The 24,328-nt window shown below is 44.0% G+C and overlaps 1 protein-coding gene across 2 annotated transcripts; it reads left to right on the top strand.

Annotated features, from left to right (window-relative positions):
- Window positions 1-807: 807 nt before the first annotated feature.
- Window positions 808-10,629, top strand: pwwp2b (PWWP domain containing 2B). 2 transcript variants are annotated; one of them, XM_030106185.1, is made up of 3 exons: window positions 808-1,202; window positions 4,383-6,111; window positions 9,213-10,629. In XM_030106185.1, exons 1-2 carry the CDS (start codon window positions 1,063-1,065, stop codon window positions 6,109-6,111), a joined length of 1,869 nt encoding a protein of 622 aa, XP_029962045.1. In that variant the 5' UTR covers window positions 808-1,062; the 3' UTR covers window positions 9,213-10,629. The 2 variants fall into 2 exon arrangements, with proteins under 2 accessions (XP_029962045.1, XP_029962044.1); XM_030106184.1 differs by having other exon boundaries at window positions 9,055-10,629.
- Window positions 10,630-24,328: the final 13,699 nt, after the last annotated feature.

The raw sequence follows: 24,328 nt of genomic DNA, 5'->3' as shown, positions 1-24,328 counted from the left end.
ACGATCTTAGCATACTCCAGTTTAATGAAAGCTTATGATGCAAAATGCAGTGAAATGTCCAGAATACTTCTGTCACGGTTGCATTATAGCTGTTTTTACAAACTCACCCTGACTGTGTGGCTTTGAGGTTAGTTTCATAGCAACAAGGTAGCTGTATTTCCTGGCAGGATCACTATATCTCAGGCTGCATATACACATAGCGGGGTATTTACAAAAACATAATTCCCCCTCTCTGTTTCAAAAATAACATTTTTCACGCTGATTTCAACAGCAGGAAGCATGAAGCCATGTTAGTCAATCAGAATCCTTAAATCTTTAGAGGGCCATCTGTCTGCTCATCCACATTATGGGATATTTCTGATTGAAAAAGCCAAAAATCAGGTGAAAAAACAAGCACTGCTTTAACCAGTTTTCTTTCATATATTTACCATCATGCTTTATGATTTGGTGGGCCGGTTTTGGCTCACAGGCCTTATGTTTGACATCACTGACACAAATAATCAAAAATAAAGACAAATTATTTGTTTTTGGCTTGATATAATAGTGTTATTGAAATGTAACTGCTTGAGCTTACATTTGCAGCTAAGCAGTCATGTTCTGGCACATTCTGTCGAAATAAATGTAATTTATTTCTTTAATTTTATTAGTATTATTTTTCCATTGTTCTGTTTAACAGGGGTGTCGTTTATTCTCAGCTCTGACTGAAAACCATCATGTCCGTCTCTGTCATGTCCACCGTCCGCACGCCATGAGTGTGCAGCTCGGAAGAAAACGAGGCATTTCCGAGATAAAGTCGGTGGCTGTGAGTTGAGAGCGGGCTGTGAGGCAGAGGAAGGCTCGGCCTGGTCTGCGGAGATGTTTCACTCCCGGAGCTCCGACAGCGTGATGTCAGCGGTGGCAGGGCTGTTGTAATTGACTCGGAGGGGGCGATGGCGTCATTTTATGCCCTGGTGTAGCCTCCTGCTCCAATAGCGAAGGCGAGACGGATCTCTGGCCGAAGCGACCGTGGCTCCCTTGGCCGGGATCGAGCACCGCCGAGCCGGACAACTCACCCCGGGAAACATGGAGGCTGCGGCCGCGGAGCTGCGGGCCGGCTCTCGGGTACCTGTCACTATCGATCAAATAGTTAACGACACACTGGTGGTGACGCTGACCTATCGAGAAAGGAGCTACACGGGGATATTGCTCGACTGCGGCAAAAAGTGAGTGTCGTTTCTTTTATTTCTTCCATTAAATTTAGTTTAAAAATGAATTTGCTAAACTCTGCTAGCAGCTAATCTACCATTTGATGCTAACGGGAGCTAGCACGAAGCTAGCCGCTAGCGCACTGGGCCCTCATATAAAAGAGCTGAGCTGACAGGGAGGCTCCGTGCTAACTCCCCGATATCATTTTATAGCACAAAGAGAGGATTAAATACATTATTTCACTGTGTTGGAAGACTGCGTGTGAAGATATTAGTTTGATCTACAGAGATTGTTAGTGACTTATACTAAACAATAGCTGCTGTCAATGGGTTCATCCCTAGCTTATTGTTAGCCTAATCAAGTAGCTGAAACCAGCCAGGCCTTCACTGAACACTATGCTTTATATTATTATATAAAATGTATCATATCCTCATGCTCAAACGGATGTGCAATAACCTTAAAGTGTCATGATTCCCTGAAACAGTGATGCTACATGGCTGTGTATTGGGAAGCAGACCCTCTGATAGCACTCACTTTTGACCTGTAGAAACAATAGAAAAAGACACTAATGAAAATAAATGCCCCACAACTTTTGCTGGTTTATTTGCAAACGTAGTTTTGCTTTGGGTTGGATGTGTGATTCACCCTGATTTGTCTTTTCCAGCCTGAAATCACAAGCCTTTTCCATAGCATCAAAGTATCATTGCCATGTATCAGTGACATGTCTTATCTTTGCCCTCTTGCTGTTGGTGTCACATGTGTAAGCCTTGTGTTGCTCCTGCACCTTAAAAGCTACTGGCTTTAAGACTATTTATAGATGAGCAGAATCAGAATCTGACCAGCTTTGCCCCTCAGTATGCTTAGATGGTTTTTCATTGCGAGAGTCTGAGCTGTCCTGAAAATAACCCACCCTGATGGGAAAAGGCTGGCCTTGGAATCACTTAAAATAGGCCTATATTTCAGGCCTTGTCACTGACAAAATTTGACTTCTTCTTCCTTTTCAGCTCATGGAAATACATATCCTGCCATTGTCTTCTGCAGCTTTTTTTTTCTTCCCTCTCTTAATGTCATCATTTGCTCCTATCACTCAGGCAGATCTCCACCTCATAGTTACACTGTACACAATGTGAAATGGCAACAGCGCAGTGAATCATGGCTGTGTCCTTGTACTGTGCCTAACTAGCACTATCTGTTCCCCGTCACGGGCGGATCTGCTCGTGCCCCGTCAGTCACAGGGACGGCTAATACTGGGCAGTTTTTAAGGGGGAGGTAGCACACGCACGAAAGGTGAGAGGAGCAAACCTCACCCTGAGACTATTACTCGGAGACGCCTGCCAGCTACTCCTCTTGGGGCGGAAATCGGGCTCCCCAAATGTGCGCTAATTAATAATCTCACCACACATAAGCACCAAGTAGACGTGGATGCAAAAACAAACTGAAATCTCCTGGCTCCTTCCCCACACCTCTGAATCCCGAGTGATTCATGGGATTGTTTTTGTTCAGTCAGATGTTGGGGAGAGAAGGAGGGAGGGGGAGAAAGAGGGAGAGAGAGAGGGAGAGATCCTGGGCATCCTGTAGTCTCTTTGTCTGCTGTCTCCTGACTAAAGCAGCACAGCCATGTTACTGTTGCCTGCCAGCCACCTCTCTTTAAGACTTCTTGGCAGCTGGGCCTTCACTGGATGTGTTTGCTGATCCTAGGAAAAAGAACAAATAAAATAGCTCAGAGGAAAGTCACCGATACTGTTGCTGCCTCTGGCAGACCCCCACCCCCACGTTTTTATGAACTTTCGGCACACAGGTGACGCGGGAGTGGCTCCAGTGTGTCCACAAACGGCTAAAGTATTTCAGATTCAGGAAATTATATACCTGACTTTTTTCCACACTGAATTGGCAACACGTGTTTGTTTTTTTTTGTTTTATTGCTGTCCCAATGACCCCGTTTACACCTGCCATTAAAATGTCCAGACAGGAATATCAAATTTACATCATTTCAACTGTTATTGCTGTGTTCAATTTGTATCACATCATCATCAGTTTTGAACTGAGTTGCAACAAATGCAGATTCTTTGGCATTTAATCTGCTTCTGTTTGTTTATTGCTGTGCGCAGGGCTTTAAGCACCTCCCAAAAGCTTCAGCCGCCCTTTTACTAAATGCATAGCGTAGGTTTTATTTGCTTACTTCCATTATTTGCATTCAAAAAAACATGCTCAGATTGTCTGGGGTACATTTCCATATCAATTTTTGTGCAGGACAGCACAATCTCACCATTATAAGGTATCTAAAAATGCATCTATAACGGATGTAGATGAGGCTCAGGGTCCTGCAGGGCGCAACAATGCAGAAAACAAGAAGAACCACAGAGTTTGGTCATCAAGTAGAAATGGAACCAACAAGGAATTTCACAGAAGTACCCCGAAGGTAGATGAAATCAAAGTCTTTCCTTTAATTACAGTGTTTTGTTTTCACAGCCTGTAAAAGAAAAAGTAAACCAGTTAAGTTTTTGTGTCATTCATTGTGACATTAGCAGGAAAAGACATGGCTTGAAGTGCACTGCATTTTAGAGGAGCTCAGTACAAAAATACTGCAGTTACGTGTGTAAAAACAAAGAAAGCTTGATCTGATCCCAAAGGGTTTACTTAAGGTTGAGGCTTACTTGTTTAAAAATATAAAAAAAAAACAACAACTACAGTAATTCAGCATGAAATGCTAGTTAGAGAAGGTTCTTAATCATTTTAGGTTAAATTTAGAATACTGTCCTAATTAACTTTGGGCTCAAAAAGGATTGTAGATCACATTCGATTTTTTTTTTTTTTTTTTTTTTTTTTTTTTTTTTTTTTTGTTAGCTGTCCTGCATCCACAGTTCAGAAAAGTTCAGTGTATAATCCCACAAATAAATTCCCTTCATCCCAACAGAAATAGCAGGAACTACAAAAATAAAGCTGAATTGAATTGAATAAATCAAAAGTTTAGAAAATGAGTCATTGTAGAGACACTAATCTTTTTGCGATTTCCCCCAAGAACACATTTAATGCTCCTAACTGATCACAAGTTATTTGACATGGAGAAGTGGAAGCATCATGCTATCATTCGTGATGAGGAAATTGCTTAAGCAGGAAATGCTTGTGACATTTAACTGTTTTCTATAACTGATCCAGTTAATAATGTACTGTTCTTGTTTTTTGTTTTTCCTTTTCAGGACTGGACTCTTTTGTCTCCCAGACTTCACGGCGAAACTTGGGGACTGTCCGATACCTATGCCTGCCTGTGAAGTCGCGGCAGTTCTGAGTGAGGAGCCGGTTTCCAAATCTCCCAGCCAGGCTTCGCACAGACCAAAGGATGAAAACACTCTCCCTGAAGGCAGCATGCCCCCTGCCCCGCAGCCTGGCCCCGTGCCCACGCCGGTGCCCGCTGGACAGACTCCTTATCCTCCTTATTTTGAAGGAGCCCCCTTTCCTCAACCTTTGTGGGTGCGCCACACATATAGCCAATGGGTACCTCAACCCCCGCCGCGACCAATCAAGAGGAAGAAGAGGCGGACGCGAGAACCCGGCCGTATGACCATGAGCACTATCCGTCTACGGCCGAGGCAGGTGCTGTGTGAAAAATGCAAGAACACACTGAACAGCGACGAGGACAGCAAAGATGGCATGAGCAACACCAAGACTTCTAGAAAAGAGAACACACTACAGAGCGACGAGGACGGCGACGAGAAGGACCTGCCTTCTAAGCTGTCGAGAAAAGAGGACATAGTTGCAAGCAAGGACACTAAGAGACGAGAAAACGGCACCAGCCTCGACAGCAAACGCCTACGAAAGGATAAAAGGGCTGAGTCTGATGTGGAGAAGTACCCTGTCGGTGACGTTATCCCCCATAGTCCTGTTATTAAGATCTCCTACAGCACTCCACAGGGCAAAGGGGAGGTCATGAAGATCCCCTCTCGCGTCCATGGGTCGGTCAAGCCATTCTGCCCCAAACAGCTGGTGCAGAACGGCGTGGGAGAAAATGGAAAGGCGCCTTCTAATCCCACCAAGGAGCAGCGGCACATACTTGACGCCACGAGGTCTGGCCTCACTGTGTCCATTCCCAAACTCAAACTAACCAGGCCTTTTACAAACGTGGCTCAGGACTCTCCTTCTCCAAAGATACGCTTGAAACCTCCTCAGAGGGAGGGCGAGGAGAGTGTGGTGGAGTATGAGGCAGAACTCGTAGGGGACGCCCGGCGACGAAGCCCGCGGGCGCCTGGGCCGTGCCTCTCCCACTCGGAGGACTCAGTAGAAGGCAAGAACTCTCTGGACCTCTGGTCCGGGAGTTCTGGGGAGGAAGCGGAGCGCAGCCACAGCGACCTCACCCTTCTCATCAATTTCCGTAAGCGCAAGGCGGACTCGTCTAGCCTGTCCGTTTGCAGCAGCGACAGCCTGGACGAGTCCAAATCCTTCAGCTCCGACGGCACGTCCCCCGAGATGTGCGACCTGGCGCCCGGCGAGGACCTCTCCGTTACTTCATCCTCCGTGCCCTCACGGGACGACTGCAAAACGGTGCCGCCGCTCACGGTGCGACTGCACACCCGCAGCATGACAAAGTGTGTGACGGAGGAGGGCCACGCCGTGGCGGTGGGCGACATCGTGTGGGGGAAGATCCACGGCTTCCCCTGGTGGCCCGCGCGGGTCCTCAGCATCAGCGGTACCCGCAAGCAGGAGACGCCCAGCTGCGAGGCCCAGTGGCCGCAGGCCAAGGTGGCGTGGTTCGGCTCGCCCACCACCTCCCAGCTGTCCGTCGCCAAACTGTCGCCATTCAGGGAGTTCTTCAGGTCTCGTTTCAACCGCAAGAAGAAAGGGATGTACCGCAGAGCCATCCTTGAGGCGGCCAAGGCCGTCGGTCACATGGGCCCAGAGATCACGTCACTGCTTTCCCACTGCGACACGTAGGTCAGTCTGCAAGCATCACATCTGATCGCCGCTGTGGCATGTCTGATTTCTATAAGTACATATTGTTCTACGGTAATGCTCAATCCTCTGCATTGCTCAAATCATCACAGTTAGCATGTTTTCTTTCAATCTAGGTCATGGAGAAAAACATTTTTCATTTTCAAACATGCCTGATTCAAATAAATTCGTTATAATCGAGCCTCTGCAGGTATTACTAATGATCCACTCATTGGATTCAGGCTCATCGATGCATTTTTACTTTCAGTGTTGAGGCGAACTGAATCCCAACTCGCCAGCCAGTGTCAGTCACATCCTGTCATTTTGTCTGGGCTCATCCAAATATCCAAAAGTTGACTCATCAATGTCTCAGCTGTGATTTTCAGCCGTGTGATTAACTTTGACCGAGCGGTGTGAGTCAGCGGGTTGGCAGAGGGGGGGAGGGGGTTCGCTGCTGCAGAGAAGATGAGTAAAACTAGCACAAGGTACAAATGCCAGGACGGTCATGTGAATGTGCTTCAGAGCTGCAGTGATTAGAAGCTTGAAGAAAGGAACCGCTCATCAGAAAGAGCCTTTTTTTTTTTAATCTTTTTCTGCCCATCATATCTTTTTAGTTTGTGTCCTGGAATTTAAACAAATTGAAGATTTCACATTTTTGAATATCTTTTTCTGTCCTTCTGCATTAGCTAAAATCAAGGAAAGCTTTGGGGAAATCAGAGAAGGCTAATTCATTGATTTGCTGTAATTAAATAAATATATTCAAGACAGCATTTATCAGAATTGGAGTAAATAGTCATTAGTTTCAGCAAATTCTGCAACTAATGTCTGTAATCAGGCTGTCAGTGAAGAGCCGTTTTTCTTTTCAAAATGGCATCCTGTCCCAAACATAGAGCCTAAAGTGAGTCATTTTATCCCAATCAGCAGTCCGCAATCAGCAGTTCTTTTGGGTTTTGTCATGTGGGACTGATAAAAAGGAGCTGTATCTTAAGAAGCTGGGAGTGATTGAAAAGTTCATTTCTGCTTTAAGTTTGAAACACAAAAATCTAAATGGTGTAAAAGCTGTTTAAGAACGGTGCCTTTTTTTTCCACCTGACAGGCAGCACAACAAATGTACAACCAGGAAAAGACTCTTACACAATTACTCATTAATATGGCTCCATGCTCCCAGATATCTAAGCTTATTCATTCTATTTTACCCTTCAAACGGCCCATATCCACAAAGCTGTTTGTGTTTGTTTGTATCCATCACAAGCACTGGCAGTTCAAACTGTGTACAAACCCGATGAACCTCTCAGCGCGGCTACGCCATTAAATTAGATTTTTATGTGAACCTTATGTTGGAAATGATTTCATGTTGTGTCGTGAAACTAAACTTGACTATCTAAAAGATGAACTGTGAAGTTTTTTTCATGTGACCTTATGGAAGGATCATCTGAAAAATAGAATAAGGTTATTTATATCAGGAACAAACGGACAGAAGCAAAGCCGCGTCGACTCAGTTGTTCTTCAGCTGCACCGAGTAGTGACTGCTGCTGCCAGCAGTGAGAACTAGTTTTCCAACTTTGAAGCTTTAATCGACTTCAGTCTGAACCAGCCGATCTTGGATGCTAAATGCTGACCTCGACACAGTGTCTCATACCTCAGCGGCATTTAAAATCCGATACAGTCGGGAATTATTTCATTTAATATGAATCATTTAAAAAAAAAAATGTAGTCACCAGGAACATCCCAAGTACGAACTTCAAACTGTAACATTGAGGCCCTGTTTTCCTCTCCACTTTTACAGCCACTGACAGCGCGACTTTTTGAAAAGACTAGGCTGAAACTTTCTGAAAACACTTCGACTCCATCTTCATGAAAAAGGGAAAGTGCAACTTTTAGAATCAAAGGTCTGACTCGGTTTAAGAGTCGACTCACCTTTACTGGTGATCCCACTTTGTCGGCTGTTCATGCGAATGGCCGTGTTTTCACCCTTCATTTTTTCTGTGCACGTGTGTCTAGTTTCTTTACAAAAACCAACAGAGCCCATTTGTGGCACACGTGCTACCTACTTAGAGGTGCAGCGGGACTGGTCACCCACAGTTCTGTCTGGACCTCGGTTTTTGGGCCACAGTTTTGGTAAGTTTTAGCTGTCAGGTCCTGTCAGAAAGCGATACATTGGAGCGCTTACACTGGAGGCGCATGCTGATACTGCATGTGTTTGCTCTAACGTGTGAGATGTGTTTGAAGCAACATTTTCAAACGGTGAAACCCACACCAGAGATTTATATGAAGCTGGTGGCATTTTGAACTTCTGTCTCTCAACCCCTCTGCATGTGCTGCAGCGGCTTCTCAGCTCCCGGCTAGCTTCCTGCATTTTTGTACTTCTACGAGTTTGCATAACAAAACGAGGCTGAAATCCAGCGTCTCTACTTACCTCGTGTCCTGAGGAATCATAATGCGGGACTGGAACCAGACGTCAAAGCAGCATTAGGGAGATTTGGACTTGCTAAACACAACTTTTGAATCCTTACTAACTGCACATTTTCGGTGTTTCTATGTGAACAAACCTTTACAAACCACCGCCACACCAAAGTGAAACTATTCTGAAATGAAAATATTGAAACTTTATTGCCTTGACATGGTCTTTACATGACCTCGTCTCTGTTCCCGAGAGCGTTGACCTCTCGTAGCATCGCCCCTCCTCACTGATGTTAAATATTGTCTTTAACGTGTAAGTAGCAGGCAGACGGGCGGTTTCCAGGCCCGGTGTTTGCCCAGCAGGGCGAGAGGAGGCCGGTGGCAGCTCAGAATAAACAGCCAGGGGTTAAGAGCAGCCTATATTTGGTGTTTTTTCCAGACCTCATAAAGGAAGGGCCAGAAAGCAGCTCGCTGCCCGGGACGCTGTACCTGCCCCATGTCTGCTCCTCATCCTAACTCTGCTCTCTCTCTCTCTCTCTCCTCCAGAAGCTGACGACTGAAGAGATCTCCAAGGTTTTTTTTTTTTTTTTTTTTCTGGATTCTCACTCTGTCATCAAGGCCCAGGAGGGAGTACGTGCGGTTGCCACAGCTACTATTTATATGCTTTTTTTTTTTTTTTTTTTTTTAACTTTTTTTTTCACAAGGCTGGTGGAACATGGCCGCCAAGGTGGAGCGTTGCAGAGACTGAATAAGGGAGCAAAAAAGTAAAGGAAAAAAAAACAAAACAGACGCCAGGCATCTCACTGACTGAACTGTTCCTCGTTATTTTTTGTTATTTTATCTTTTAGGTTTAATCATATTTCAAATAGAGCCGCATAACAACACTACAAGGACCAGAATGTATTTATTGTCTGTTTATTACCTACCTGCAACCTTTCTGACTTCAGGCTGTGGCAAAAAAAAAAACAAACAAAGAGAAGGAAAAAAACAAAAACCTCCTTGTCTGCTGCTGTCCATCATCACGGTGCGGAGGGGGCGGAGCAAACAGGCTCCTCCTCCTCCTGACAAAAGTCTTACCCACAATCCTCCTCTGAAAATGTGAACGGCTCCATCCAGAGACTCTCCACGAAGCGATCGCAGTTTTTTTGTTGTTTTTTTTTTTCCAAAATCGTTCCATCCTTTGCGAGTGTAGTTCGTGTTCGTATTTATACTGAATCATGTTTTTCCCTTCCATCTTCCTTTTCACTTAGTTTGGATTTCACTAGTCTACATAACCCCCCCCCCCTCCTCCTCCTCTACCTCCAACCTGTCATTTTATCCCCCCCCCCACCCTTCCAGATTTTTTTTTTCTTTTTAGTTGTATTATTTAAATCGTTTAGGAGGAAAAAAAAAAGAAGCACTTTATCTGTACCTCGGTGGCCTGCTGTACGCTCACTTGTCTGAAACACTATTTGCGAGATGCAGCCCTGACAGGCAGCAGGGGGGAGGGATGCTTTATTTTCTTGGATGGTGGAGACGGCTTCAACACTGAACACGTTTCTGTCCACACACACAGACACACACACACACACACGCCACGTCAGACATTTCCACTGGAGGACCGGGAAGCGGAGCAATGTGTCGACGCTCCCCTATGCATCATCAGTTAAAGCTTTACCAGGAAACAAACGCTGTACGAATACTGTGAATCCAACTGCTGAGGGAGTGGAAGAAAAAAAAAAAAGAAGCTCCATCGAGACGTCGGCGAGCGACTCCAACCGTTGGTGACCTTTGTGGTGAAAGCTGTTGGATGCAGGTGGAAGGGGGGAACGGAGACTTTTTTTTTTTTTTTTTTCAAATGAAGATCACGCTCAGCCAACCGAAGAAGCAGGTCGATGCACTCCTCCCACTTTTTTTTTTTTTTTCTTTCTAACACACAACAAACTGTGGAAGTGAGTCCTAAGTGTGTTTGAGTGCTCCAGTTTTTTTTTTTAAATTTTGTTTTATTTTTTCCTCCCTCGCTCTCCGCATATGAGCAACTTGGCTATCTACTGTTGCCCGCAGTCGGTCAATGTTATTGGCTACTTTTTTTGTTTTCTTTTTTTACGTGTACTGTACATAAAATAAAATATACAAGCAATACTTGATGATCTGGAGGGATTTTGTGTCTGCGGTCACTTCATTTTATGACAGTAAAGCAAATATTTGCTTGTTAAATTGATATCATGAATGTTGCTGTTTCGATTTTTAAAATAGGGCAGACTAACCTAACCCTAGCATTCATCCGTTGATGTAAAACTTTAATCATGCATTCATAAAAAGGGTCAGATTTCATATCACGCCTTTAATGAGTGGAAATCTTTACAAAAAAATATAGCAAAAAATAGAAAAATGTACTTAATTTTCTTATCTTTGTAATCTTAACCCTAATTTCTAAAGTACTTTTTATGCTAAAATAATGTACAAGATGAAAATTGAAGGAATGATTTCTTTTATATAAAATAAGTGGTTTGCACACAAAATCTAATCCTTTAATTTGGAAAACGAACGTCCGTCAGCGATACAGATTTTACAGGCAGTGCTGCCTTAAAAGTGTGAGGATGAGTGTATTGATCATTAATCTGCTGTTTCTTGACGTGAGCTGAACGCGTCGAACCGGTAAGTGTTGCTCGCAGCATCGTGATCGTGCCGTAACTTTAAAATGCATTTCCGAAAATCCACAGTCCAAAATCCAGTGATTCACTTTAGTTTTTGGTCAGTCTGCTTCTGGTCGGTTAGTAGCTTTTTTTAAGTACCTTGAAATAATGTTGACAGTCAAGATTGAAGGCCTGATTTACTAAATGTATGAAGTGTGTTATCTTGATATCTTGTTTTTGCCTTAGATGTACAGTCAGAGCTCCGGGCGTTAACGGGAAAGATTCAGCATGTGGGACTTTAATGGTCCAGTCATCTCACTGTTCACTGTGCTCGAGATAAACAGCTGCTTTGCTTCATTTTTGTTTGCCCTCCCAAATTACATCACATAATCTTTTTATCTGACAGGCTGTGCATGCTGGGAAATCTGGATCTGGCTTCTTTGAAAGCCTCCTTTGAACTTATGTCCTGCACAGTTTCTTGAAATACTCAAGTACTGAAGTACTGGCCTGTAATTCAGCAGCAGCCTGAAGATAAAAGTCTGAGATCTTTTCCAGACATTTTAAAGCTTTATCTCTGTCTCGTGCGCTCTCCAGTAAAGCAGAAATTTGTTCTCACTATTATTTTCTCCTCTTTAAACAGAGCTAATGCTCGCCAGCTTGAGAAATAAATCTGACCCCGTAACTCTAAATATACTGTTAGAAATACAATAGTATTTGTCACAAACTAGAAATATCCTTTGTGAGTTTTCCATAAAATATGAATAATTATCACTGTCAAATCAAATAACCTTATTTTTTTATCTCTCCTGACCTGTGAAATATCCAGGATGTAATGTCCTTTAACTTGGATCCAGCTGGATGAAGATGGATGGATGTGCTGCTGTTAAAGTCATTTGGGAACGGTAAAAACTCAATTTTTCCTCTCTTTCTGTCAAGTATTCTCTTTTTTAGCAAAGCCGGAAATATGCGGGACATATATTGATGTTTCTAGCTGACATAAATAAGTAAATTCTTCTAAATTATTGTGCTTCCTATTGTAAATATATGATTGAAAAGCGGTATTTTAATTTGATGTTTGACATTTACTCTTATTTTCAGTGACTTCTTGGTTGCTTAAGTTTAAAAATGTACTAGTCTAGTCAAACTGAAAAACAACTCTTAATATTTATCTGGAAAGAAGTAGAATAATGTGTTTTTATGACACCTCATGAAGTTACTTCACTCATCACTGACTGATAATGCTAATTAGCATAGCCTGCCAAAGAGCATGGGCATTCAAAATGCGACTAAACGACTTACCAATGTGTTTAACTTATGATTATGTTATGATTATGATTATGATTGCTTTATGATTGAGGTTATGATTGCCTTAAAGTGACAAGTGTGAGCTTTTAGCTAGCTCAACTCGGAAAGCTATACAGCTAGCTTTTCTCTTGTACGTTCTGGTTTGTGGACAGTTTTTTACAAACCAGGCCGCGGTGGGCTGTGAGCGGCCAGCCAGGTTATCCCAGGTTAGAGGAGAGTTTCAGACGTCTTCTGAGCCGATTGGTCATCTCCTGCCGTGTCCTGCAGGCTCTCCATGGGCTGCTGGAGATGTCATGCATGTTGATTTGTGGCCTCTGTGTCATAAATAGGAGCGCCGAGGCATGTCTGTTGCGTAACAAGCAGGTCAGGTCAGCAGAAAGACCAGGCAAGGTGAGGCAATCCGCGTCTCTTATCTCCACATCGGATACTTCACTGATAAAGGCCCAGCTGCAGATTCCCCGCCCCCCCCCCCCCCACCCGACGTTTTCTTACCTCTGACCTGCATGCATCTGATTTCACATCTCAGAACTTTCCACTTTGCTTCACCAAGACTGAAATTACCCAGAAAAAGAAAGCACTGTAACCTTTTGATGATCCCACTTTAATTCCCTTGACTAGCTGCCTTTTGCATGCAGGCTGCATGCTGGGTAACGATCCTCCAGTAATAAACTAGCATGGCTGTTGAAAGGCAGGATTCCTGCTGGCATAAGGAAAGACACTAAAGTGGGGCTTTATTCATTTTTTTTTTACCATATTCAGCGAGCTCTTTTAGAAGTATTTGGTGATTTTTGCTGTTTCATTTGGAGCTTTCCACTTTACTCTGAGCTGTTTAGGCGTGTTTCAGCGCTCTAGCCATGTTCTTTATTTCTTCTTTTTCAGTCATTTGATCAAGTTTAGCTATGTAACTTTTTTTGTCATGTTTAGTTGGTTCATCTGTTGTGAGCTGTTTCATAGTTTTTGTCTGTATTTAATTTAATTTCATTCAAGCTTTGTTTCAAACATTTAAAAAACAAAATAGGCTAAATTTTAATGGAATGAGCCTTTTCAGCTCTTTTTGAGCCCGTTTTTTCTGCTATTTTCCCCATTTTAAGGATTTTTACCCAGTAAACAACCATCGTTAACATAAAAAAACAAGTGAATCTGAGACTTTTCTTTATTTGGATTTAATCGTGGTTAGCTTACGAAGGGGGGATTTTGGAAACTCAGCATTTATAAGGTGAAGTGAAAGGCAGAAGTGACCAGTTTTATTTGCATATTGAACCATACCTTACCTTGAACTGTGAGATTGGAGTTTCTTTTTTAAGCAAATGAAATAGAGATGAAAACATTATTCGTTCAGTATCTGGGGAAAGTAACAAAGCGGTTGCAGCATCTGTGTTGACGTTGTCTTGCATGTTTTCGAGGCGTGCAGGTGAGGTCGGGGGTGACGGACGGTGCGTTCAAAGCTAACAAGAACAAGTACAGCGGACGGTGAGGTGTGCCGAACAAAGCTGGCGCGGAGACCTGCAGGCGGAGCGCTGCAGAGTGACCACTGTGGAGAGATTAGTCACGGCGGGGGCAGAATTCACTGATGTGGAGCCAGAATCGCCTTCCGCTGTCCATCGCTTGGCAGCGATGAGCGAAACGTCTGCTCCCGTTCCTTTATGACTGGCATTTTGGCATACGTTTCGTAATATCACCCGAGATCCTTCTGAGATGTGATTCCGGTCTTTTATTCTGGATTCTGTGGATGTGGACGCTTCCTAACAGCTACCCGGAAAAGTGATCATTTGGCCGTGATTCGAATCAGAGCCCGGTGTTCTTCAGAACACTGAAAAGCTCATCGGAGTCCACCGTATGTGGCTCTATAGCAGCCCTGAAGTGGCTCCCTGCTGCTTTAATAAATTTATGTGTGAATTGAGTGGCTCCTCATCCAAAGTACCAGAAACTAGCTCAAACACAGGTTAGAGGAAAGTGTGAAGCCACTTTATCAGCTGACGTCAAACCGACCTGAATCGCATCTAATAAGAAGTCACAGTCTGTCTGGAGCGTAATCGAATCATTTGTTCAAAAGCCCGTTTCAGAAAAGACAAAAATTATACAGAATGTATTAAAAAAAAAAAAAAAAAAAAAAAAAAAAAAACTCCATCTATTGTATAACTGAAATAGCTCCAGAACACTCAGACCTCTTGGAAGTTTTCCCAAAACAATGATGAAAAAAAAAAAAATCTAAAAAATAAACGTCATGAAGTAAGTTTGAGCTGGCAAAAAAGAGAAACACAAGCGATATTTATCAGCGTGTAGCTGTAGTTTTCCATGACTGGTCACAAGCCAAGCTTTAGCCGTCTGGCTAATGCAGCCTTTTGCTTTTCTTTTAGACATTTTTAGCTTTTTTAAGCAGTTCGCTGTTTTGCCTGTTAGAGTCATTTCAACTGTCTTTGCTGTCTCATTGTTTTGGTTATTATAGCCAGCTTTTTGCCACTCAAGCAGTTTCAGCTGTTCTAGCTGTTGCACTTGTTGAAAAGCTATTTTACCCAATATAGAAGTTTTAAGTGCTTAAGATATAGCAATTTCACCTTTAGTTTTTATTGACATGTTTGGATGTGATTCATTTCTAGTATTTTTGTGTAACAAGAAGATTTGTCACCTCTACACGTGGGATGGGACGTCAGAGCAACTTCAAAAATTGGAGAAAATATATTATTTACACATAAATATTGATGGAACCTCTGTAGAGCTGCAGGTCAGAGAAGGTTGAGAAGTTCTCGGGTGCAGTTTCTCATGCTCTATTCCAATACATGTTTTATTGTTATTTTTAATGGCGATTCAAAGGTTTTGAAAGTCATCAAATATGCAGGTTAAACATGTAGATATCCTGATTTTGTTTTGTGGTTCTGCTGAATCAGATATTGCACAAGGCCGCAAATGAAGGGGTGGAGCGAGGCGGCGTTCTGAGGCAGGTGTGTCAACGTGAGGCGCAAACATCTGCTGTTCGGACTGCCGAGACGAACCGACCCGATCGGGGCTGAATCTGAAACTCGGCGTGTTCCAACCGGTTCTCCCCCCGACAACAGTTCGGTGTTGACATGAAAACACACACACCTTTCAAACAGGGTCGTGCTGACACAACAAACACACGCTGCGTCTGAGTAATCCCCGAGTTTCCTGGAGCCGCCTTTACATCCAGCGACGACCCAAACCCTGATCTCCCACCCCGAACCGACTGATGCCAGCGCGTGCTCGTCTCCACGCTCCGTCGTGGATCGAGGGCACATGGCGCAGGGACGCCGAGCGCAATCACAGCTAATGACATGCCTCCCTGCAAGCTGCGGCCGTAATTAAGTTTGGAGGAAGCCCGGCCCGGGAGGAAGGGGGGCGCCAACGCCGAGAGCCAAGGCCCCCAATGCAACGCAGACACGGTGTCTGCAGAGCCAAACGTCGTGCGCTCTGGGTGGTCCTCAACACCGGTAACATGATCCTGATGTTAATAGAAATGTCTTCAAAGACGCAGAGGTCAGGAAGTTGGCGTGGAAATGGAGGCCGGCGAGAGCGACCCGAAAAATGGCTGGTTTATCAAGATTTAAGGTGTTCGAGAGTCAGTTGAAATCAGAGATGCTGGGAGAAAAGTTCGGTTTTAAATCATCAAAGTCATTACAACACCAAAAGAAAAATGACTTCCAGCACACAAATGTGACAACAGGAAACTCTACAATACTGCGGTTTCTTTGCTGGGACTGGAGTTTTAGCTGTTTTGGATTTTCTAACCTTTTCAATTGTTGTAGTCATTTTAGCAGTTTCGACTGTTCAGTCAATTCTGTTTGTTTCTTCCGCAGTTTTATCTTGAGATATTAAAAGTTTAGCTATTCAGTCGTTTCATCTGACTTGGACTTTGTAGTTATTTGAGTTCTCATTTACTTTCTTCTTTTTTTCCATATTTTACCCATTAAAGCACATTCACTCTGACCTTCCATTGTTTTGTGGATCATAGGATGCCATTCATATCATTTTTTGAAAGCTTCAGGGAGCCAGTAAAGAGGGGCTAAAGGTCTGTGGGTTACAGACCGTGGGACTGCAGCCTGAATGGGATCGTTCCTTCATTTGGTCTCCGATGGTCCAGGAATACCTCACATGGGAGTTCTTGTAATTATTCACCTCTGCTTTAATGGTGTGTGACGCTCCTCTACACATCCCATCCGGTCAGACGTGTCTCTGTTTACGTTTCCACCTGTCTGTGGACTTGTTGGCAAATCCTGCCTGGTGGCCTCAGCCCTGAACGGTGTGTGTGTGTGTGGAGTGTGTGTGTGTGTGTGTGGAGTCGACGACTGCTTTGTCCTTGATGCCTCCGAGTCATTTCTCTGCCCCATCATCCGTATTGGCAGATGAAGTTTGCTGGCCAGGCTCTTTGAAAGGAGTGGTCTCCATTGATCTGAGCTAATCATTGGGCCTTTGATCGCTGCAGTGCCTCATTTACATTCAGTAGCAGCTTTTGCTTCGAAAGGAAACGAGCTGTTTGTGCAACTCACTCGGCCGTTTCTGTTAAACTTGTGTGGCTGTGAGAGTGATTCTCAACGGACATTTCTCAACAATAGCAGCGTTATGTAATTTCAGGATTTTTGCATTTTGCCAAAAAATGCAGCCTTTCCCAAGCTTCCCTCGTGCGATTCCGGGAACAGACGAGTTTTGTCCTTAAAGATCTGGGCGCGGTTGATTATTTACACCGCAGGCCTGTGACCTGTGTAATCACCGTTGTGACCGTGTCAGGAAGCGGCCGTCACTCCTGATGGACTTTGAACATTTTAAACAGTGAGCGCGTCGCGTCTGCTCTCCCACCCTCGCCATGCACGCAAGGCTTTTCCTCAAATATTAACACAAGTAGACAGACTGGGTAAACACCGGGGCTCCTTTTGTTTCAGCTCGCCGCGGTCTGCGGCCGCCGGCATGCATGACTTCTCGGCGGAGTCTTCGCAGGATGCGGCTCTGCTCGGCCATAAGCAGCAAGCCTCAGGCCTCCCCGAGCAGCTGTCAGCAGACTCCAGAGACTCACAGAGAAGGCAAAGAGAGAGCGAGGGAGAGAACCACCCTGCCCCCAACTCCACCAGCCTGCCTCGCTCGCTCTCTGCAGGGACCGAGAGGGGGGGGATGGGCGCTCATACTGACAGATGAAAAAGATGGAGGAATCATGAGCACCTCTCCACAGCATCACTTTGAAAGACGCCGACTTTAAAGAACGATCCGGAATCGCACCCGTCGTGTTGATTTATTTGTCGTTTCCCACATGGATCGCCCACTGTTATGTCTTTCCATCTGGCAGAGTCAGGCAGACTCTTCTTTCTCCTCTTCATCACCTCCTCCATTGTGCTCGTACTGTGCTGCTGCTTTCCACTGAAAGCGCAGCTCGCCGGAGCGTCCTCCGGGGTTTTAAACCGAACGGAAAGCAGCAACTCTTCCGTGCGATAAACAGAACAGTGCGAATTAAACGAGGTTGGCTAACGATTGCACAACAGCCCATGGAGTAGATTAATGAGGGAATGCAACGTTGAAAAGGGGAGCGCTTTAAATTTAACTTATTCTGGCGAATTGACACCAAACTGCATCTGCAGAGCTTGTGATTAGAGTGGCCATATGTCCTTTTTTTTTACCTGGGTATGTCCATCTTTCTGGTCGCAAAATGATGATTTTGTAAAATTCCCCAACGTGCCTGGGTTTTGTTCAACTTGTTCTACAGATTATTGCTATTGTACAGTAATTCAGCATATAATTGAAGCCATCAGGAACACAGAGGGGTGTGGATGACCGGAACATTTCTGTCACTCATGGTGTCACACAGTGAACACAAAACATGATAAAAGAACAATAGCAGATGGCGATCAAACAACAAACATACAGAACTACTGTGTCCCTAAATGTAGAAATAAAATCCCATTAAACCATGTCCCATAATCCTTTGCACTGTAGCCCCTCCAACAGCATTCACGGCATTCTGCACCCTGCAGAAAAAAATAACCCTTTTCTGTGATGTTGGTGACTGGTGGAACGTCTGAAAAGCTTTCTAGAAGGCGATATTTCAGGTGGCAGCTCGCTCCATGAACATTGTAGTTTGCATGCCCGGCCACTAGTGGGTGTCGTGTTTTTGAAACACAACCTTTTGCACACATAACAGTGCAATGTTAACATTCAAGCAACTTTTAACTGTCCATCTTTGTTGTACGTACGTCTCCACTTATGAAGATAATGTAGTAAATATATGCGTAGTTTGAAAAGCAGAGTTAAATTCAAAATAATGAGCTGCACAGACAGCACTGGGATTTACCCCAACCAAAGCGTGCCTGTGCAGGTACTCTGAGTTTTAGAAAAGATTTGTTTTCTACGGTCAGTTGGAGACAGGGTCAGTTTGAAAATGCTGTTTTCTGAAATTCATTTTCCTAAAGTGGTGTTTTCAGAGATTTGCAATGGCATTGTTATTTCAAGAGATGCAACGAGAGTTTAACGTTTTCACTGACGACCAGGCCTCAGTAAATACAGGAGCTGTTCACTCTTCAGTTAGTTTGAGGGTTTTTAATCCCCTTCTTCTGCCAAAATTCCAATTTTTTCTCCTGCAACGCTCTGATATGTTTGATAAGTTCCTCCACTAACACGTCCAACTCCAGGTTATCAATTTACCCTTTGAGTTTGTGAGGTCTCAGCGCTCTGAAAAAAAATCACTCTGCAGCGAACTCAAGTAAACAAACTCTGCAGCGACGCAGTTTCCAGACAATCATTCCAGTTTGAATGGGCTCCTGTTTGAACTTGGCGACACCTATGTTGTTATTCTTAGTAAATCATTTACAAAACACAAACCGAAAGCACAGTCTGTTGACCGGGTGAGGAATTAAGTCCACTTTGAGCCGGATGTTAGTCAGTCAGGCCAGACACTGTGATTCAGACCCAAAAATACTGCAGAAAATAAACTGACTTCCAGGCAGGTCAACAAAAGATCATGTAAAAAAACACCTATATTATTGCTGCCTCTGTAATAGTGATTACGTCTCACTGCGTATCACATGAGCTGCCACAGAACAAGGCAGATCTTTTTTAATGATCTCTGCTTCTTTATTTCTGCTATTTGAGCCAAAACCCGCTCAGCTGGGAAGCACAAGCTAATAAAACCCCCCAGGGCTCATTTGTAAATGCATTTTAACCTCCGTCTGCATCTGATTATGTATTCGCTGGCTGTATTAGCAGGATGACATTTCATTTTGCCTCACGCTCTGCTTTTTAAAGCGTGCCTTTGTGCCAATCAATTTATCCCGCTGAGCGCCAGATCAGCGTTGTCACAGGTTTGACACGTATTAGCCAGAAATGCGGGGGTAGATGCGATGTGCATTGCGGGCGTGGGGGTGGGGTGGTGAGGCTTTCTTGGCGTGAGGATGTGTGAATCTGTTCACATGCAACTTATCTGCCATCAGTTTTTCTTTTTTTTTTTCTATGCTCTCTGTATGAAACCGTGTGTTGGTATTAGCTTAATGGAGAACCTGCCAGCGTGTCTCTTGGGTTGGGCTGGTGGGAGTTATCATCCCATCCGACCGTGTGTGTGTGTTTTGACTCAATGCTTGTGAGTCGATGATCTTGGAATGTCCTTTTCCATTGAGTCAGATGCTTTTCATGTTGGCAGCATGCTGAAGTTGAAAATTATAGATAAAGAAGGACTGGAGCAGCAGGAGCGTAGACAGAATCACACACACACATACACACACACACTTACACACTCACAAAGATACACACAGATCTCAACACTAAAGCGTACGGATTAAGGATTGCAGACAGGTTTAAGGATCCTTAATCGGAAGTGTTTCTGTCTGCGATTGTGCAACGTGATAATGACGCCTGACAGTGGAGCTGCAGTCTGTGAAAAATGGATTAGGTAATACGTACCGGTGTCTGTGCGAGGCAGGAGTCTGTACTTCTGCAACGTGTTAATGTGATCCTTAACGGTGGAGCTGATGTGTGAAAAATCTCTGCACCGTGTGTGACTCTGTGTGTGTCCTTCATCATGCACACTAATCATGCAGATTTTTCACATACTTGTGTTGACTTTCTGTGTCCCGTGTGTGTGTGTGTGTGTGTGTGTGTGTGTGTGTGCAGTCCAACCCTGCAGCCATACTGATCCCATCTGTGAACCCTGCCTACTCACAGCGTGATCCCAGCACCGCCTCCATTGTCTCACTAATCCAGGACTATTAACATCTCTGCACCGCACCAGGCGCTTACTGGAAATCCGGATGGCTCCTCTCAAAACTCTCTCCTCCGAACATACTGCAATCTAATTAACTTGGACGTGGTGTGTATGTGTGTGGTGTGTCTACGAGAGTGAGATTAACAGGATCTACTAGATTACCCGATTTGCTAATCGGTTGACGCTTGACAGCTACAGGTGTTAATATGAGAAAGGCCACAGTGTGGACTGACCACATCATGTCCAATGTCTTTATCTGATGTTTGAGCTGCTTTAACACTAAATAATGCTCCACGTATTTTTGAAAATGTTTTTTTTTTTGCACTTTTACTTCTGTACATCCTTTCATTCTGCATGGACATTACACCTTTGGAGAGGGAGAATGAGATGTAAGCGTAGAGAGCATGCAGAATTATTTTCTTTATTGTAACCAACAAGAGAAATTGACTGCAAGCAGCTTTTTTCAATATAATCCTGAAATGGAGCTTTCACTTTCTTTACTGCTTGTCAAATGCACACTTAGTGGCAATTCACCACATTGTTAAAAGAAATCAAAGCTGGAAGTTGATTTATTTCGTGCGACACGCAGAACGTACTGAAGAATCAATTTTAATTGAAAAAGAAAATGTTGGCCGGGTCGTTTGATGATTTACTTGGCTGAGTTTTGCCCCACATCAGGCCTGACAAGCCACATGGTTCTCCTGAGAGTGTAGCTGAAGGTCTTTGCTGTCACCCTGAGCCGCTCCGCTACAGGAGTCCGACAGAAATGTTTGGCAGCAACTTTCAAACTGGGGTTCTGCAACTGTGTGACGCAATTCAGATTGACCCCAAGGACGATTCAGTTTCTTCTGTGTCTCAGTCAGTTGCACTCAGTGGCTCCACTGCTGGATAACTGGGAGATGAATGCTTCATGTCTTCAGTGGTTTTGTTGAATTTCTGTTGAAGCATTGCAGTGCCCGACAGGCCTGGTATAAACACTGTAGCTGTTTTTCTAAATTTTCAGGAAACATTTCTTGAGTGTACAGAAAGTCTTCTGCAAACGGAAGAAGAGATTTCGTCTCCTGGAAAGACAGAACAGGATAGACTTACATTATTTCTATTGTTTGACTTACTCAGTGAGGTGCAGAGGCCAAGAGTTTGCAGTCATTCCTCTATGTTAACTCCTCTATCTTTGAATTGTACGCCCTCTATGAGGAAACTTTGTAATCTCTTGTGAAACAGCTTCCTTTGACCTTTCTGAACCTGCGGTTCCTCTTGTACTGAGCAGGATTACTATTGCGACAGGACAACCTGTCTCCCGGTGACATCGTACCAGCTCACGTTCTCACAATCCAACGCTTGGTGAATTTTACTTCACAGTGATTAGAAGAACCGACGTCGAAGGGTGAAAAAAGAACGTCGCTATGAACGCTTTCAAGTCGGAGGAATTGTAAAGCGCCGCTTTCACCGTCTGTCTACAGCAGAGCTTTTGCCCTTCTTCTCTACGGGATGCTTCTGTCCTCCCTGACATCACCTGTGTTACAGTTTGAATAAGTGTACTACTGCCACATGTATGTAGGCCACATAGACCAGGTACTTGATGCAGGAAGGAAGAAACCACTCAGAGCTCGCCTCGAAAGCCCACTCAAGAGTGCACCTGTGCCAGAAAAAGGCAGTTGTGGATGGATTTTGTGTCGTAGTGGAAACATAAACACAGTTTCTAGTCATGAGCCGAATCAGTACAACTCAGAAAGCAGGAGTTGGGAGTATGTATATCGATGTTAGTTTCACCTGCATCCAGCAAAAATTGTATTGATTATATAGCTCTTCTTCACAGTTTCAGCCCTAACTGCTGTAAGTTGCTGTTTTTAACTGTTTGTATCTTCCAGTTTGCCGGCGGAGTCACATTTTCTCAGCTCCAGAGGAATGCTCGATTGGGACATACAAGTAGATTTTCTGCATTTTTACACTCTACATGAGCATGACTTCTTTGAAATGAACTGATTTCTATCTCAGGCTCTGCTTTCGGTAAAGGCGTGCAGTCAGGCCGTTATTATTGCATGCTCACCATCCTCCACTACATCTGTTAGTTCATATCAGTTTTGATATAAACAGCGTTCCCTCGGGGGCTTGTGTTAGAACTGCGGTCTTGGAGAAGATATGAATAGTTCATGGAGATAAAAATCACATAATAGGACGTGGTACAAGCGCCCATGCATTTACCTCCAGTGCTTCGGGCTCTGTGTAAAACGATCCCAGCTCAGCCAGAGGAGAAACCAGATCTGTGTTCAGGTTGTGGTTAAGCCGGGGAGCTTACGCTCTCGCTGTAAGTCAGAACGGCTGAGTGTGCACAGCTCGCAGCTCCCGAGGCCGAGGAGCTGTTGATTCTTCATTATTTCTGGGTGCACAGGAGGATGTGTGCCTTCGCCTCCATGTGATCTGACAAAGTAAATGCTCGCATTTTTAGATTCAAAGGCAAGAGAGAGCTTTCTTTATCCTCTCCCTGCCCTCCCTCATATTTGGCATTCTTTGGCCTTGTATGGTAGATCAGCATCAGATGGGGCTCCTGAGGAGAAGAAAAACCACATCTCGCTGAGTCTTCAGCCTCCACCCTCCACACAGCGGGTGGAAGACGCCTTTCCCCCACTGACTCTCCCTTCACATTCATGGAAAAAGCAGGATGGACTCTGCTGAACCCTTTACACAAGATGACACATAAAGGATGATACATGGGAACAACAAATTTCAGGTTTCTGGCTCCCCTTCTTACTTTTCTCATTCTTCCTTTCCCAGCGTGCGTCTTGATGAGTCAGTGTTTCAGGCCTCGATTATGGGCTGCGTTCCCAGAGAGAGGAAATGCCGACGTGCACGTACATACTGAAAGCTGCACAGTCATTATCTCCGTCCCTGTGAAACACACGGGCATTTTTTAAAAAAAAAGATCTGGTATCGCTTTCTCATCAAGGACACTCACATGAGTGATACTAACAGGATTTTCACACGATAACGGGGGTCATTCTTTGGATTTGCTGCTTTGAGACATCAGATCTGGTTCTTTTTCAAGGGTTTCAATTCAACTTTTTGAAAACTGCTGTGACGAATGAATGAATTGCTGTGGGAATGCATTCACAGAGGAGGGAGACGTGTGCCTAATAAGGCTGCTTCATACGCTTTCCACTGAGAAAGTTCAACTATTACAGTAAATTTAAACCCAGTTATATATATTTTAGAAATATGTTACACACGGGAGCAAAAAGCATAAACCACTGTCAAACTGCTTTTTAGCATTAAGTCACTTTTAGAGCTTCCAAACAGTCTTTTGGTTCACAGCCACGAGTGGACCTATTTAAGCACAGCATGCAGATATATAGCCGTCAGTTAAAGACACACACACACACACACATCATATTAATCTTATTACAGCAATTTATCTGACATTATTTTCCCCTCTGTTGTCATTCTAAAGAAACATATTGAGAAAACTCGTAAAGCGAAGTAATAATGAATTTTTATAGCTATACAGTTGGTGTACCTTATTCAGGAAGTAGTTACATTCTAAGAGAATTTGTGAGGACCAACATGTTCTCACGGTCACGTTACCCAACAGGAACTTTAACCGTTGAACATTAACAGTTAACAGACACGGCAAAACTTTGTTATCAAGGACCGAAACTGAAAGTGTGACTTTTGTCTGCGACGCCAAAAGTTATGAAAGGGAGGTTACCACTTG

Source organism: Salarias fasciatus, chromosome 13 (genome assembly GCF_902148845.1).
Source record: "Salarias fasciatus chromosome 13, fSalaFa1.1, whole genome shotgun sequence".
In the NCBI taxonomy this organism is placed as follows: Eukaryota; Metazoa; Chordata; class Actinopteri; order Blenniiformes; family Blenniidae; genus Salarias; species Salarias fasciatus.
Note: the sequence above shows the minus strand (reverse complement) of the source record. Positions and strands in the feature narration are given on the sequence as shown.